The following is a 16,111-nucleotide window of genomic DNA, read 5'->3' on the forward strand; positions in this document are numbered from 1 at the left end:
ACTAAAGCATGATAGAGGATGGAGGAATCGATGTGAGCTATCACACTCACACATCCACACTTAGGAACATTTAGATTTGTCATTTAGCATCACAAGTATAGATTGTGGGGGTGAGATGAAATAAAACACATTAAATTAGATTAATGAACTCCACACGTAGAAGTACCAGTACAAACTGAACCCAGACCATCAAAACTATACATACTACAGGGTCATCTCCATAGAAACACAATCCAATTCACTTTAGACATCTTGTTGTTGTTTTGTTTACATTTCTAATTGAATACTATTTTATTTACAATGTAGTAACTCATGACTGGAGTTGTTGGATTTCTCTCCGTTAAAAGCGCCTAGAAATGAAATATAGTTGAATTGAAGTGAATACTAAGATGGCGATAACTGATATTACTACTAGAACCTCAATAATGTGGACACTCAGTCATTGAGGTGAATGTATTCCTATTTTCCATAATTAAACTCAACTTGATTTAAGCTTTTGAAATCTTAAGCAGCTTAATTTTAGTAATTCTAAAGAATAATACAATCCACAATAGGAATAAAGATGTTTAAAACACTCAGTGATCTCACCTGTGCGTGTGTGTGTGTGTGTGTGTGTGTGTGTGTGTGTGTGTGTGTGTGTGTGTGTGTGTGTGTGTGTGTGTGTGTGTCCCCTCCTCCGTCAGGTGGGAAGCGCACTTTGCCGGTCACGTGACACGCGCCGCAGTGCGCCGCAGCGGGGTAAAGGTGGACAGACATTGTGTCGCTCTTATTGTAAAAGTGACTGCTTCTGTTAAATTTCTCACCGGGAGACTCTTCCTCCAGCTTTTTCTTTCTTTCTTTTCTTTTCTTTTTTTTCTTGAGCCCAGCACAGCTGGACACTTTCCCCTCAGAATGTCCATCAGTCGGAAGAACTGGTCGGCTTTGTCCAGGTAAGATTACAGAGGAAACCACACCTGGTTGTTTTTTTTAAACGCCGCTGTTTCTTTTCTTGGCACGCACTTTGATTTCGCTTGAATAAAGTCACAATTTAACCCTAAAGATGACGGAAAGCTTTTGCACCGTGCTTGCAGAGAACTTGAAGTTCATACTCAAGTAAATCCCTTGCTACACGCATTCAGTGATAAATCGAAATCCCGTTGCATTAGTACTGTTACAAAGTATCAGTTACTTTTATAGTCTTTATTGGAGGTATTTCATTCAGTATATACCTTTACGATCAAAGCACATTTGTCATAAAAGACAATAATATATCATATTTAAACTGCCAGAGGATTGTGGAAAAAGAAACAGGGATTTGTGTGTGGAAAGAAAAAATTAATGTAATGACTAATAAATTGCAAAAAAGGTTTGCTCTGTTAGTAGTAAGGTGGTACAAAAAGTAGTTTAAAGTAGATTGAGTAAAATCACATATAATTACTGAGTATTAATTATAATTATTCAGTTACATGAATGTGATAACTTTGCTGAGTTTCACCCCAGGTGCTTTTTTCATGTTAAATTGTTTGTGCACACAGAATCTAACTGTCTCTCACTGTCTGCGCTATTAAACACTGTATTCCTATTTACAGATATAATGCCAAACGCTGTGCTAACTTGATTATTTGCATATGCCTCTAATACAAAAAGAAAACAGCTCTTGACTTCACCGATATGAAAGTTGATGAACAAGAAAAGCAGGCTCTGCGTAACGGTTGCTCTAGCTATAACCTTTCCTCTTCATCAACAGAACGTCATAACAAGTCGTCTAATTTATGTGGATTTTATCAGAACAAATGCTTTGTATCGTCCTCCGTTTCATTTTCTGTCCTCGTTTGAAAACCATCATGTTCCTCTGCATTGTGGCTTCAGCCTGACACGTCAGTGGACGATGGAGGACGAGGAGGAGGTGGAGAGGGAGAGGAGGAGGAGGGTGAAGAGCTCGACCAGCAGTGCAGACCCGGAGGCCGACGTCGGCCAATCAGCTGCAGACATATCCACCAGCAGCAGCTCCTCCGACAGGGACAAGTCCAGCGACGTGTCCCAGGGCCTCAGCAGGTTGTTCTCACTAGTTTTAAAAAAAACAAACCCATTGATTTCCAGTTGGTAAAGCCTATTTCAGTCACTGAGAATGACTGTGATGGTTTCTGACGACTGTCCTCGTCTTCAGTCTTTATGCTTCACCCTTCAATCTGACTTCAATGTGTAATCCGACCACCGTCAACCACTAAAAACCTCTCTGATCAAAGAAAACTGATCACACGGCCAGTAATCCTACAGTTCGTGCCCCATGGGAGCGTGTCATCCTGTATACTATTCAAACGTATGACAACACCTGATACCAGCAGAGAAAGTATGAAAAGCTGTCAGAAGCACCTCCAGCCGAGGACCCGGAGCAGAGGACAGCCCTCAAAGAGAGAAGAGACCGACTGTGAAGCCTTTTAGTGTCGAAACCTGAGCAGACGTGAGGCTGACACGTCTCTCAGCTTCTCTCTGCAGACCATCCATCATACCTGGTAACGTGTGTGTGTGTGTGTGTGTGTGTGTGTGTGTGTGTGTGTGTGTGTGTGTGTGTGTGTGTGTGTGTGTGTGTGTGTGTGTGTGTGTGTGTGTGTGTGTGTGTGTGTCATCAGTGAGGAGCAGATGCAAGTGGACTTTGTGGAGATGCTGCGTGTGCGTGATGAAAAGCGGAGGATGAGGCATGTGGAGGTACTGAGACGACAAAAGGATGAGGAGGAGGAGGAAGGGGAGCCAGAAACCAGCAGAGGAAGAGGAGGAGGAGGAGGAGGCGCCACGATGAAGCTACAAGGGGATGTGGCGAAGGAGGAAGATAGTGTTTTCACACGGCAGCCACCCCTAAAAACTGCTTCCTTCAGAACGACCCTCAGAACAAGCAGCACAAGCAAACAAGTAAGACTAAAGTCCACTTTTTTCTTTTTTTTTCTTTTTTTTTTAGCAGAGAAAAAAAATCGATTGTCGCCCCAAAATACACATCATTTGATTTTACATGACAAGCTAAAGCTCTACATGGTACTTGAACCCATTTCTGTCCAGAATGCAGTAGATTTTATGAGACACTGGTTCCTAACCGAGTCAGGAGAGATCGCAGGGGGAACCCAAAGCTTCATCTGCACATGTCAAAGAAAAATAAAATATGACATTATCTAGTGCAGCGGTCAGTAAACTATTGTCAGTGTGTGCCACAATCACCAGCGGAGTAAAACTAAATGAAAGCACTGTGCCAGATTTAATCCAACTCAAACTTTTTCTCACAGATTACACGGATCATACTGATGCATCGGGCAACAAACAGAATATTTAACTTGACTATTTCCAGTCAATTTCCAGTCGCCATGCTGTTATCGGGGATTTGACACAATGACGCCACTGTTGTAGAAAAGTCAAACACTTTGATTCATTAATGTGAAAAATACATGTTGTTAAGTCGACTCAGGTCAGAAGTATGGGCTGGCTGACATGGACATCCCTGTCCTCCCTGGCACACTGAAAGCCATTACAGCCTGCAGGTTAACTGTGGCTCCTCTCAGTGGGAGACTTCTGTCAATCATTTTCTAGACTCTACAACAACACAACATCAACCCAAACCTTTATTCAGTGACACACACAAATACTCATTTATGTTATTAGTACTGCTATTTTTATTCACAATAGTAGAAAATATTTTCAAGCGTTGAGATACAGTTTGAGTGAATTAATGTTTAGCTTTTATAACTGGACTTCTGTACTTCCTGTAAATGATCCAAATCATCAAACGTTGATACGGAGTGCTTCTTGTTGTAAGCTTTTATTACACCTGCAGACGGTTTTAATTCAGCGTCTGGAAAGACCAATGCCGTGACCACACGGTGTTGTGCAACGCGAGGTGTGTCTCCCGACGGCTGATCGTCTCTCTGTGTCTTTGTCAGCAGGAAAACGGAGCGACGTCGGGCAAAGAACCCGAACCCAAACCACCGTCCCGCCAGGCCCGCAAGTTTGTCAGGTTGAAAATGAAAAATGTTGCATCTCTTTTTGTCTTTGTAGTTATATATCAGGAAAAACACTGATTATTTGGGGGGGGGTTAAAACTGATGCCAGACAAACTGAAGAGAAATGTGCATTGTAAATTCCCATTTCAAGATGTTTGAATAGTTTTAAGCTTCTATTTAATCAACATAAAGACTCAGATAACAGAGCATTAATGTACTTGTTATTTTGTCTTTGGATTCAAATAAGATTTTAATTGTATGATTTTCAGATTCTGATTCTGACGCCTTCATTTATCCTACAAGGGGCAGTTCGTCTGTAATTTCCCTGTGTGTACATTTACATACATGCATGCATTCAGCCATCAATCAATCATCAATCTGTCAGGAATTAAGGCGTGACACGGGGAAAGGTCAGAACAGACAAATATATTTGTTTTTATCTTATGGCTTAAAATCAAAAGAAATACCACGGTGGCTTCTTTCATTCAACATCCTGAATTGAACTTGACAGGACAGGAAATAGAGTTGGTTTATTCTCACATTTCAGTGTATTTTGTGAGTTTTATGATGCTTGCACTGAATATTTCTCAAAGAGTAGATTAAGTTCAAAGAATGATATTCCAAGAGATTCTTCATTGTCCCTTTTGCGTCTTCAAATCATTTCTCTGTCGTTTCTTGTGCTGCAGCTCCGTCTCCTTCTCACTCGACAAGAGTCCCACAGTGAGCGTGTCCTCTCCTCCCATGAGCCCCTGCTCTCCGACGACCCCCCAGTCGCCCCGGGACCTCAGGCCCTCGCCCTGCCGGAGCCCGCCTGGCCCAGGAGCTCGAAGCCCCGTGCAGAACGGAGAACTGGAGGTACAGATCCATGATCATATAATTTTACTTTCACACTTTGACTGCAAAGCGCCTGAGACCACAGCGGATGTATTTAATAGAGGAGACAGCGACATCTAGTGTTAAAGAGAAACAATTACAGTCTCTGTTTGAGCTCAGGCCCTTTAAAACAAACATGTCAGAGTGTTGCAGGAGTGTGAAAAGGTTTTAGGAGCCACATGCTGTCATGTTGGATTTCGTTTAGGCCCAAGCAGTAAAAAGATGGCAGAAAAACCTTTAAAAAAATAATATTAATAATTAGAGCAACTTGAAATCATGTCTGCCACATGATTCCTCTTCAGACCTCTTTCAGTCGGATTCATCAGTGTCTCCTCTTCCTCTCCCCCTCCATCATCTTTCACCCAAAATATAGAACCTGTCCAATCTAGATTAAATATAGAGGAGAACTCAAACACTGCTATAGGTGGAATATATATATATATATATATATATATATATATATATATATACACCACCATCAGCAGGCGCAGACAATCACACTCTCAGGCAGAGGTGAAACACATCAGGGTGGAGATCAGCAATCAGACACAGGGAGGAGAAGTCAAGGGGCCTGAACCCTGAGACAGAATTAATCTAAAAATAACACAAGAAAACATGAACCATGACATGATAAATAAACTAAAGCTGTCCCTTCGATTTGTTTTTGTTTGTTTGAAGCATGTCTAGCATGAGATTCTTTTTTCATTGTCTGGCTTTGTGCTGCTGCATTATTTCTCCTATTTACTGTTCGGCGCTGAGTCTCAGTTTTAATTTTCATTCAGTTTATTAGTTATAGTTATGAGACGTGTGAATGCAAAAAAAAAAGAAGCTTTCATTGTGCTTACAAGATAAGTATCAATGGTCTTCTTTGTAATTTTTACTCTGTGTAAAGCTCTTCTGTTAATATCTGATGAAGCAAATCATTTGTTCACAATTGTTTGCTTGCAGACTTCTGTGAATGGCTCTCCGACCAATAGTGACCTGGACCGGTCTCCGAAACCTGCCTTAATCAGACAGAGCTCCAGGACGGTGTCTTTCAGGGTAAAGACACACACAAACACACACACACACACACACACACACACACACACACACACACACACACTCATGTTTCCGTGCTCTTCCCCAGATGATGAAAAAGAAGGAGGCGGACAGTTCACCGATGCGACGGAGGTAAAGTAAAAGAAACTTCTCGTCTTTTCCTGTGTTTTCTGTTATAGTTTTCCTTGGATTTGGTAACTGGAGGACTTTATTCTGCTCTAGTTCCAGTGTGAGGATCGCCTCCAAGAAGTTCGAACACACCACAGTAAGACCACAATCTCAGCCTTCGTCCTCTTCACGTATCAGTGCCTAACGCTAAATTTCTTCTCCTTCACATTAGGAGCAAGACGAGGACCAAGACAAAACGTCGCCTTTCCAGAGAAAGTGAGTTTGTAGATATATATATTAGCAGCGATGGACATTTTTTCTTCTACATGTATTATTTATGATGAGTTAGCGTTCACCAGTGAATCTGCTTCATGCATGCGTTCTGTACTTCCAGCGCGAAGCAGAGGACCTCGTCCAGGTCCATTCAGGAGAAGATGGAGAGACTCGCTCAGGCTGCACAGGTCCACGCTCGTATTTGGACAAAAGTTTCAGTGACGACCATAAAGTTCCTTTCGCTGACGGGTTTCTTCTCTTCCTCCACAGAAGTCGGAAGTGACGAGGTCTCCGGACGTGTCTCAGAGGACCCTCTTCCTGCTGGAGGAGGTGTCGAGGAAGCGAGGCCTGTTTGAGAAGGAGCCACAGGTGGACAGCTCTTCTTCTTCTTCTTCTTCTTCTTCTTCTTCTTCTTCTTCTTCTTCTTCTTCTTCTTCTTCTTCTTCTTCTTCTTCTTCTTCTTCTTCTTCTTCTTCTTCTTCTTCTTCTTCTTCTTCTTCTTCTTCTTCTTCTCCTTTTTTTGTTTTTCTCTTTGTGCGTCCGAAGTGTTACTGATTAAGATGTTTCCATGAAGGAATTCAAAGGCTTCTCCTCCGGGGTGTCGGGACGCATCGGCCGTTGGCTCGACAAGGCCAAACAGACCGGCTCGTCTCACAGTCCTGCTGTAAGTTCATCCTCTCATCGTCCGGCAGCGTCTCCTCATGCGTCTCTGGTAAAAGTGTAAGAAGTGAGGACTGTGGAAGACAGGGGGCAGCAGTTCTCCATCAGCTGCTCCTCCTGGGCCCTTCAATGGAATATAAGTCACATCGGTTTTTATCACTTACTTTAGTGTTTTTCAAGTTTTATCACTTCTTATTATGAAACAAAACATGACAAGTTTTTTTTTCCCCTTATGAAAGTTTGCTTTGTTAACAAGTTGTGTGCTAAAATAAAAAAACAACCTTTATCAAGACTTTTCAGTGACTTTTCCGTCCTTCACCTCGTGGAAAAACAATGTACTCATGTCGTCATGTTGCATCTGCAGGATTTAAGACACGTGAGCATCAGTAGTAAGAGGAGCCTGTTTGAGAACAGAGGAGAAAGCAGCTCTGGAAAACTTTAAAAGTCATAAACAGGTAAGAATAATGTCACAACGATGAAAATAATAACTGATTATACTGTGAAAGAAATGTCTACTAAAGTAATATTTTTTGTCTTTCTGTTTTTGTTTTCGTTTTGTAGGATTTATAATCTGGATGAGATGTGAGATGAATTTCTTGACTGATTTTTTATTTTTATTTTTTTTTTCATTTTTATTCAAGATTATTCTGGTTTTTTCCTTCAATTTAAAATGCAGAGAAGTGAAGAAACGGAGTTGCTTTATGGGACCAAATAGGAGAGAAGCTTTGGAGACTGATATCGTGAATATTTGCCTTCATTTTTCAAGTCTACAAAAAGCTTCTTGCAAATATTCCTAATGTGAAAATCAAAATAAATAAGCTGAGAGATGTATGTTTAGAACTTTCCCGCTACTTGTCTTTTTGTGTAATTTTGTACTTTCAAGCACTTTCAACAGGTCTGCAGTCTTAATGAAATCCAAACTTATCAAACTGCTGTAAAGTTAATGGCGGGGTTGTAATTGTAATTGTGTGTTTTATCAAATCTGTTGAAATAAAATATTTTACTACTACAAAAAACACTGAAGTTTCATGTAACTGTCTGCGGTTAACCCTTTGTCGGATTCCATTCCTCCTATAGTCTTTGATAGCGCATTGATGACAATCATATAATATGTTTGAATCATGTAATTCCTCTCTGTAATCTATTACTTTTGTCCACACTAATTTGCTGACAGTGTAATAAAACAACAAAAGAAGCAGCGTAGTCATGAAACTAAGTTTTCCATTTTACAACACATGGTTAAATGCTTTTGATAAGTCCTTTTTTTAAATACATTCTATTCAGAAGCTATTACAAAGCTTCTGAAAAGCCGGCAGCTTTTACAAAAATCTGTTGAAAAACATATCAAGTATCAAGATTTTTTTTTCACTTTAAAAGGTGAAACCTGCGACTATGATGCTCTTCACCGTATTTGATCACGTACAAAGGCCACATAAGTGTGTTTCACAGTGACTTTCATTGTACCGCAGTATTCTGATATCCACTAAAGGGTTAGATACATCAACATTTTGAGGATTTAAATAGAAGTAGATAAGAGCTACAGGTCTGGGTTCTTTCAGCGGCAAGGTGCCTGACATGGGTGGGCGTGTGTGTGTGTGTGTGTGTGTGTGTGTGTGTGTGTGTGTGTGTGTGTGTGTGTGTGTGTGTGTGTGTGTGTGTGTGTGTGTGTGTGTGTGTGTGTGTGTGTGTGTGTGTGTGGGTGTGTGTGTGTGTGTGGGTGTGTGTGTGTGTACTCTCCTGCACACTGAGGCCTTCTTTGGGAATGGTGATAATGTAGAGTACACGCTATCTAAGAAGTTATTAATAAACACATCAGGGGGTCCTGAAGCTTCCTCCTCCACATCGCAGAGTGTCCCAGTGTGTGGACGTGAGGACTCGGCTTGCCGTTCTCCATCCCTCCATCTGATCCACGGGTGAGTTCCACTGCTTGTACTGCTGCATGTTGTGACATTAGTGTAACTATATGCCGACGATGACGGTAAATAAAAGCGGATTAATTTCTCCCAGGTGAACCTGAACGTGCTCCACCATGTCAGACACAGAGGAAGTGGTTGAAGAGTATGAAGAGTACGTTGAATTATGTCTTTTATATTTCCACTGCACTCTTGTGGGTCTTGTTTTGAGCACATCAATCTTAGTTGACATCTCTTCATATGCACATGGTTTGTATGCGTGCGCTCCTCACAGGGATTGTGTTGTTATAACGTGATGATATATGAAAACGCTCGTGTCTTTTTTGTACCCACCACTAACTTATATATTGTGTTTGTCTTTCACAGGGAGGTGGAAGGTAAGGACTCTCATCAGCCTGAATGATCGGATCTCATTGAGTCGTTTCCAGAAGAACATAATAACGTCACCTACTCCACTAAGTACATAATGCCCAATTCAAACGTAGAACGAATTTCATGACATTGTTAAAACCAGCTCTCTCATGATGAAAATCTTAAATTCATATATAAATGTTGAGCCTGCCAGATCAGCATTTCAGTTTGAGTTTGTTGGAAAAGTAATTCAGACTGACAAATATAATCAATCACCCTGTTGGATAATTTAAAACTGATGTCTGAGGGTTGATTGTGTTGAAGAGGATAAAAAAAGTAAGCCACCATTGATCGCTGTCTGATTTCTTTTTCTCGGGCTGTGTCAGAGGAGGAGGCTGTTGAAGGTATGTGCAGCGAATCTACTGGCATTTGAATGAAGTTTTGGCTCGGCACTGAAACATGGCAATCACTTCAATCACCATAGCAACCGCTGATTGTGATTGATGAAGGCATTTTAATAACCTGCTGGCCGAGCTAACCTGTGCTTTGCTCAGCAGGAGAGCAGGGAGTAGAGGAGGAGGAGGAGGAGCAGGAGGAGGCGGAGGAAGGTACTGCTGGAGCTTTGGGCTGAAAATGCTTCTTTGTTTTCACGCCAAGCTGCCTGTTTTCGCTCACATTGGACCACAAATGTTTATTTTTATTTTTTTCCCCTGAACGTCTGCTGCGATCAAGCTTCAATAACAGTAAAATGATCACATACAAGCGTATAACATTGTAGTTTAAGTGGGAATTAAAAAAAACAGGCCGGTGATTCTTTTAATACCTTGAATTAGTGATACACACTTCTGGTTTAATGTGTCTGTATTATGCTGTATTATGTTAATTTATTCACATCCAGTCCAATATGGTTTAATCTACTTATAAAATAAAATAAAATAAAATAAAATAAAATAAAATAAACCATGTAGCGGAGAAGAGAATGGTAAAATGAAAGAATAATAAACACTGAATATATTTCTGTTTGTTATGAAAAAAACTCTTACTACACTTTTAGCCTTCCAGAATTTATTTTAACCATTTAAAAAATTTATTTTTTTGTTTTGTTTTTGCATTCCCATATATTTTGATTCATTCAAAAGCAGAATTGTTTCAGTTCAGTAAAACATATTGACAATAAGTTAGAAATTCAAAGAATAATTTAAGATAAAAGTTGTTTTTTCGTCCTCTGTAGATGTTTTAATGAACGTCTGACACACGGTCGTCTTTTTGCTGTCTGGGAAGTTTGTATTTCAGAAAACAAATTCTAAATATTTAAGAAAACATGTTTTCAATTCATTTATCTTGTGTTCTTGAATTCCACAGAAACTGACCAAACTCTGCATTCCTTAGTGCTGTTTGACTTTTAGGAGTTTGTTATCTCTTTTGTTTTGAGGACCTCGAGTCCACATTGAGAAACTTTGGCGTCATCAAAACTTTGTGTTTTACCAGCTTTTGAGCTTTAACCTTCAAATTCCAGAGTGACTCGCTCATTCTGGAATAACTTCAGCTTATTGCTCTGAACATTTAGGGCAGGATTAAAAGAAATGTGGATTCAGTGTTGTTAGATGGGTTCTCTCCTTTGTTTCACATTGACCTTCTGAATAACAGCAGGCTGTTGACAGAAGAGAGTGGCTGCTCAAATAAGTCTCTGAGTCAACATCACACCCAGTGACAGTGAAGATTTCTCACAGATATGCCACTGTTTTCTACCAGAGGCCGTGCAGGAGGAGGACGGGCCTGCTGCCGAGGAGGAGGAGGAGGAGGAGGAGGCCAACGAAGGTGACGGTGAGCTCTGTTTGGAGTGGAAACACCGTCAGGTGCTTTCCTCTTGTTTGTCTGCGAGCTTGTCGGTAATTACTCAGCAGGACAGCGTCCCAGCTCAGCGCTTGAGCCGAGCTGACAAACACAGTGACGATGATGAATGTTTTCCTATCTTAACAAAATAGTTAGAGGCAGACGGGAACATCAACATCAACGACTCTTATCTCTGGCAAAGGTTCACTGTGGTATGTGACAGTCTGCAGATACTCACAGTTTTCTTAGTCACACCAGACAGAGCAGCTGGCTGGAATTAATCCCCGGCACTCCCAGCCCTGCGGCTCTCTTCATTAGTCAGAATTCACCACTAAGGCTTCTCTCTTTTTGCCTAATATTTAATGGAAGGGACATTAGTCACACTCAGTCTCATCTTTCTGCCTCACTGATGCCTTCTGATGGGAAAACGCCCAGTGACACACCTGGGAGCTGCTGGCTGGAGCCTCACACTCACACCGGAGCAGAGCTTTAACAGTTATCATTGACATGATTATATTTCCATAAGACATTGCACAGAAGTTGACCAAAGCCGATGACTTATAATAAACAGTTTGGCTCAACAAGTGGGACTATTCACAGTGATAGTGAAGTCTTGATGACTTCCCTGATGTTTGTCTGAGCCTCTTTAAGATGCCATTAATGATATATTTCATTATCGCTATCAACCAATTTAAAAGGCTAGACGCTCTAAATCAGCAAATAATGTCAGTTATTCTGTATTTTAGCTATTGATTTATTATAAATCTGATCTTTTGAAATCATTAAAATTTGGGTTACTTGTCTGTACGGTTACTGTGGAGAGTAGAAAGTAAGTCCATCCCAGTGTGAGTAATGTGCCTCTGTTGCACCTGAAATTTCACCTTTTAAGTCAATAACTGATAGTTCGTCTTGACATCTGTATTTACAAGGTGTCTCTAGGCCTCATGTTGGCTTTAAAAGTGTCATTCAGACACGTGGATCATGTCCTCGCTAAGAAAAGACGCCGTGTCACACAGCAGCTTCTTTCATTCCTTTCTATCTAGGATATGTGACACAAGTCAACGTTTCACTTCACACATTCACAACGCCGATAAGCAAACAGTACCTGCTTTTATCTGTCCCCCATTTTAGCCTTCCTCTTCCTGTCAAGTGCTCGGCTTTATCTGGTTTCCCCCGTCGGTACTGCTGGAGCACTCTTATTTACAGCCGAGGCCAACCCATTTCCCGCACGCAGTCTCAGACTTTCACTAGAATTTTCTTTTGTTTTCAGATGGAGAAGGAGAAGCGGAGGAGGGAGAAGGTAACGCTGTTCTTTTGAAATGTGTTGTTCTTGGAGGACCTCCATCATACCAGAATGAGGTGCAGATGTACTTTCTGACACACACACACACACACACACACACACACACACACACACACACACACACACACACACACACACACACACACACACACACACACACACACACGCTGAATCTGTTATGAGCATTTCGGTGCTGTCACGGCTTGCTGCGGTTGCTTTCTGACAGCACTACGACATAATTTGGTGTGTGTGTGTGTGTGTGTGTGTGTGTGTGTGTGTGTGTGTGTGTGTGTGTGTGGTCCGACCTCTCTGGTCTGGCTCATCCCTCTCATTCTATTTTTATTTCTTTCTCCACAGGAGAAGAGTCCAAACCAAAATTTAAGTGAGTGACGCCCATCGATGAACACACACATTTCACATTTTTTTTTTTTTTTTTTTATCTTTTGTCTAAACAGCTCCTCTAAAATAAAAAGAAATGATCCTGGGTAATTATTTCCTTTTGTTCTTAAATGTCAATGATCATTCTCATGTCAGTACACGGGACTCGCCGATACACTCGACACAAAGGGGCAGAAAATACCGACAGAAAAGCTCAGACGGGAACTTCTCCTGTTCATTTGCAATGTAAATCTCGTTTGTTTGGTTTTTGAAGCCAAGAAGTGGCCTCCGCCCATAAACGCACTGTGTGTTGCCATTTGAAACAATCAGCGAAAAAAAAATAAACCGTCACGCTCTGTCGTAATCCGACCAACGAAACTGAAGTGATGCAACAGATCCATGTGAGACTAAGAGGTCTCGATGGATGGACGCGGTTACCTCGAAGCAAAGCTCTTGATAAAGCATCTGATTAATACAGGTCGCTACAAGCTCCCTCTGTGCATTCACAAAGCACACAGCGGATGATATCTCAGAATGCACCAAGGCAGTTATTTCCTGGCTTTTCTTTCTTTCGTCAGGCCATTTGTTATGCCAAACCTCATCCCGCCTAAGATCCCAGATGGAGAAAAAGTGGATTTTGATGTAAGTGACGTATTGTGTCATGTAGAGTTAAAGTTAGAGTTGTAAAAACTAATTTGTGTGTATTCGAAGCTTGACGACTCACTGTGTCCCTGTTTCTGCAGGACATACACCGCAAGAGGATGGAGAAGGACCTGATGGAGCTTCAGACTCTGATAGAGGTTCACTTTGAGAGCAGGAAGAAGGAAGAAGAGGATATCGTTCAGCTCAAAGAAAGGATTGTAAGCAGACTGCAGCAATAAGCATCCAAACACACAAACAATTTGAATAAAGAAAGTGTGTCGTCTGTTGTTCAGGAGAAGCGTCGGTCTGAGCGAGCGGAGCAGCACAGAATCCGCAGTGACAGAGAGAAAGAGCGTCAAAAACGTCTTGAGGTAGAGTCTCTCTGCCTCAAATTCAATCGACACGCACACGATTCTCATTGCTGACCACCCCTCGTCGTCTCCAGGAGGAGAAAACCCGCAAAGAGGAGGAGGAGGCGAAGAAGAGGGCGGAGGACGATGCAAAGAAGAAGAAAACGCTGACCAGCCTCCACTTTGGAGGCTACATGCAAAAGTTGGTAAGTAAGTGGAGGGGCCCGCGGCGGCGATCGTCCGGGAGATTAAAGTGATAAAATAAGGAAAAGATGTTCACAGGACGCTGAAACTTTTCATTCTCAGACGGAGAAACGCAGCGGTAAACGACAGACGGAGAGAGAGAAGAAGAAGAAGATCCTGAGTGAGAGACGCAAATGTCTGGACATCGAAAACACGAGTCAGGAGAAACTCAAGTATGTGCAGGAATCTGTGTTTTCTCTGTAGCACACCAAAAATAATGTAGGTCATGAGAAGGATTTATCCCTGGTGCGTGTGTGTGTGTGTGTGCGTGTGTGCGTGTGTGCGTGTGTGCGTGTGTCACACAGAGAGAAAGCCAAGGAGCTGTGGGAGTGGGTGTACGAGCTCGAGGCAGAGAAGTTTGAACTGCAGTACCAGTTCACCGGGCAGAAATACGAGGTGTGTGTTCAGCATTAGGAAAACACAGAGAGGAGACATGAGCATTAGTTGGGCCCTCAATAACTATCATCCCTCTTTTCTTCTTCTTACAGATTAATGTACTGAGAAACCGTGTGAGCGATCATCAGAAAACGTGAGGATGAAACCTCCCCGACCAATTTATGGTTCCATTCATATGTTAGAAGATTAAATGAAATTAGAAAAAGGCAGGTTAATGAAAAAAGAAAACAGATTAGTTGCAGTTGTTGAAACAGAGTCTGAGTAAATATTGCCACTGTATAAGTCAAACACAAACGTTCCCGTGAAGTGACTTCAACTCTCTGCTCCAGGCTTCTAAAAGTACTTTCATTAGAATTGTTGACATGAGTTTAAATCAACATTTCTTTTAATTTCTACTTTAAAACGCTCCTCGTATTGCAACAGATTACATGATTAAACCCTTTTTCAGGTTTTACACTAACTGCAACACAGTAATTTGAAAAAGAATCCCTTTTCTGACCGATCTGATGTGTTAACTTCAAACGCACATTTCTCAGTAACGCCACCATCCAAAACAATTCACCCGGTCACTGAAACATTGAGTCAATTAAATTGTATTCTCAAAAATCGAAAAGGAAAAGGGGTGAAGATCCTAAAGAGATTGATGAGTCCTCCTCACATTACTCTCTCAGTTGTTTTGACAGCGTTGCTTTGCGCTGTAGGGCTGATTGTAGCAAGTAGGTCACACCTGCCAAACACAAACTGAAAGACCTTGACTGTTTAGGACAAGTGATGGATTGAGGAAAAAATACCTGATCATTACTGTGTCAGGATCCAGTGGGGCTGTTATGTTTCATAAGGCTTCATAAAGTTCTTTTGTTGAATCCATCCGGTGCAGAGAGTCTCTCAATGGTTCGACTGACGCCGCAGAAATCCTAAGAATTCTTTGCTCTGCTTCCGTCCACCTGAATGTTTAGACAGTGTAGTGGAGTCTCAGAGACTTTTGAATTAGTCGGAGAGGATTCTGCCTCGGACGTCCGCTCACTTTTCCTTTTGTCAACCAACAAGTTGTGCCTGAGATCTTTGACCTCGTGTTTTCTGTTTGTAACAGATCCAAGAGGACCAAGAGAGGCCTGAGGAAATAAACACTGTGAGCAGTGTAAATACCTCTCTCCCAGAGCGATCAGCCTGAAACAAGCCGGGTCTTTCCTGCCGCACCCAAGTCCCACCTATTTCCAACGTACCGGCTCATTCACAAGCACTTATATCCAGTTTTCCAACTCGATCACATTCTGTTGTCTTTGCCTTTTTTCCCCCCAATCGCATGAGATTATGAGAGATTATGGGTGTAAATAAAACCACTGTCAGTTCAAACACTAACTTTCTGCTCTTTCATACGGTTCATGTGTTTGTTTTTGTTATATGAGGAACATACAAATAAAGACTAAGTAGAATGGTATTCGAGACCTGAATGCCGAATGCCTGAAGCAGAGAGAGAGAGAGAGAGCGAGAGAGCGAGAGAGAGAGAGAGAGTAATCAATGTGGGGAGAGACAGGCTGTGACATGACTGCTGCTGACATGATGCCAACGCCCAGACAGACACCCTGCAGCTCCACCCTCCCTCCGCCTCTTCCAGCACACAGATGTGCCCACACAGACACCTTCAAACACACACAGACATCCTGCAGTCCCACCTTAACACCGCCTCTCCCAACACACTCACACAGATATGTTTGCAGAGAGAGCCTCAAACACAAACACCGACACCCTGCAGTTCCACAGACCCCCTCCAACGCACACAGATAG

At 41.8% G+C, this 16,111-nt stretch overlaps 2 protein-coding genes across 5 annotated transcripts; both read left to right on the top strand.

The window, feature by feature from the left end:
• The first annotated feature begins 729 nt into the window (after positions 1 to 729).
• lad1 (ladinin) lies at positions 730 to 8,094 on the top strand. 2 transcript variants are annotated; one of them, XM_080470426.1, is made up of 14 exons: positions 730 to 929; positions 1,849 to 2,034; positions 2,610 to 2,886; positions 3,903 to 3,976; positions 4,649 to 4,817; positions 5,784 to 5,876; positions 5,965 to 6,008; positions 6,099 to 6,141; positions 6,217 to 6,260; positions 6,379 to 6,445; positions 6,528 to 6,626; positions 6,832 to 6,921; positions 7,282 to 7,372; positions 7,479 to 8,094. In XM_080470426.1, exons 1-13 carry the CDS (start codon positions 892 to 894, stop codon positions 7,357 to 7,359), a joined length of 1,302 nt encoding a protein of 433 aa, XP_080326552.1. In that variant the 5' UTR covers positions 730 to 891; the 3' UTR covers positions 7,360 to 7,372; positions 7,479 to 8,094. The 2 variants fall into 2 exon arrangements, with proteins under 2 accessions (XP_080326552.1, XP_080326553.1); XM_080470427.1 differs by having other exon boundaries at positions 811 to 929; positions 3,906 to 3,976; positions 7,479 to 7,927.
• Positions 8,095 to 8,764: 670 nt separating this feature from the next.
• Positions 8,765 to 16,022, top strand: tnnt2a (troponin T type 2a (cardiac)). Of its 3 annotated transcripts, XM_080469184.1 has the most exons (14): positions 8,765 to 8,830; positions 8,925 to 8,998; positions 9,568 to 9,585; positions 10,934 to 11,005; positions 12,285 to 12,314; positions 12,675 to 12,699; positions 13,274 to 13,337; positions 13,439 to 13,555; positions 13,631 to 13,708; positions 13,783 to 13,893; positions 13,994 to 14,103; positions 14,236 to 14,326; positions 14,419 to 14,459; positions 15,417 to 15,790. In XM_080469184.1, exons 7-14 carry the CDS (start codon positions 13,284 to 13,286, stop codon positions 15,448 to 15,450), a joined length of 636 nt encoding a protein of 211 aa, XP_080325310.1. In that variant the 5' UTR covers positions 8,765 to 8,830; positions 8,925 to 8,998; positions 9,568 to 9,585; positions 10,934 to 11,005; positions 12,285 to 12,314; positions 12,675 to 12,699; positions 13,274 to 13,283; the 3' UTR covers positions 15,451 to 15,790. The 3 variants fall into 3 exon arrangements, with proteins under 3 accessions (XP_080325310.1, XP_080325312.1, XP_080325311.1); XM_080469186.1 differs by lacking the exons at positions 8,765 to 8,830; positions 8,925 to 8,998; positions 9,568 to 9,585; positions 10,934 to 11,005 and having other exon boundaries at positions 12,285 to 12,373; XM_080469185.1 differs by lacking the exons at positions 8,765 to 8,830; positions 8,925 to 8,998; positions 9,568 to 9,585; ... (1 more) ...; positions 12,285 to 12,314; positions 12,675 to 12,699 and having other exon boundaries at positions 13,095 to 13,337; positions 15,417 to 16,022.
• Positions 16,023 to 16,111: the final 89 nt, after the last annotated feature.

The sequence above is a fragment of the Lipophrys pholis genome, assembly GCF_963383615.2.
Source record: "Lipophrys pholis genome assembly, chromosome: 8".
Classification (NCBI taxonomy): Eukaryota; Metazoa; Chordata; class Actinopteri; order Blenniiformes; family Blenniidae; genus Lipophrys; species Lipophrys pholis.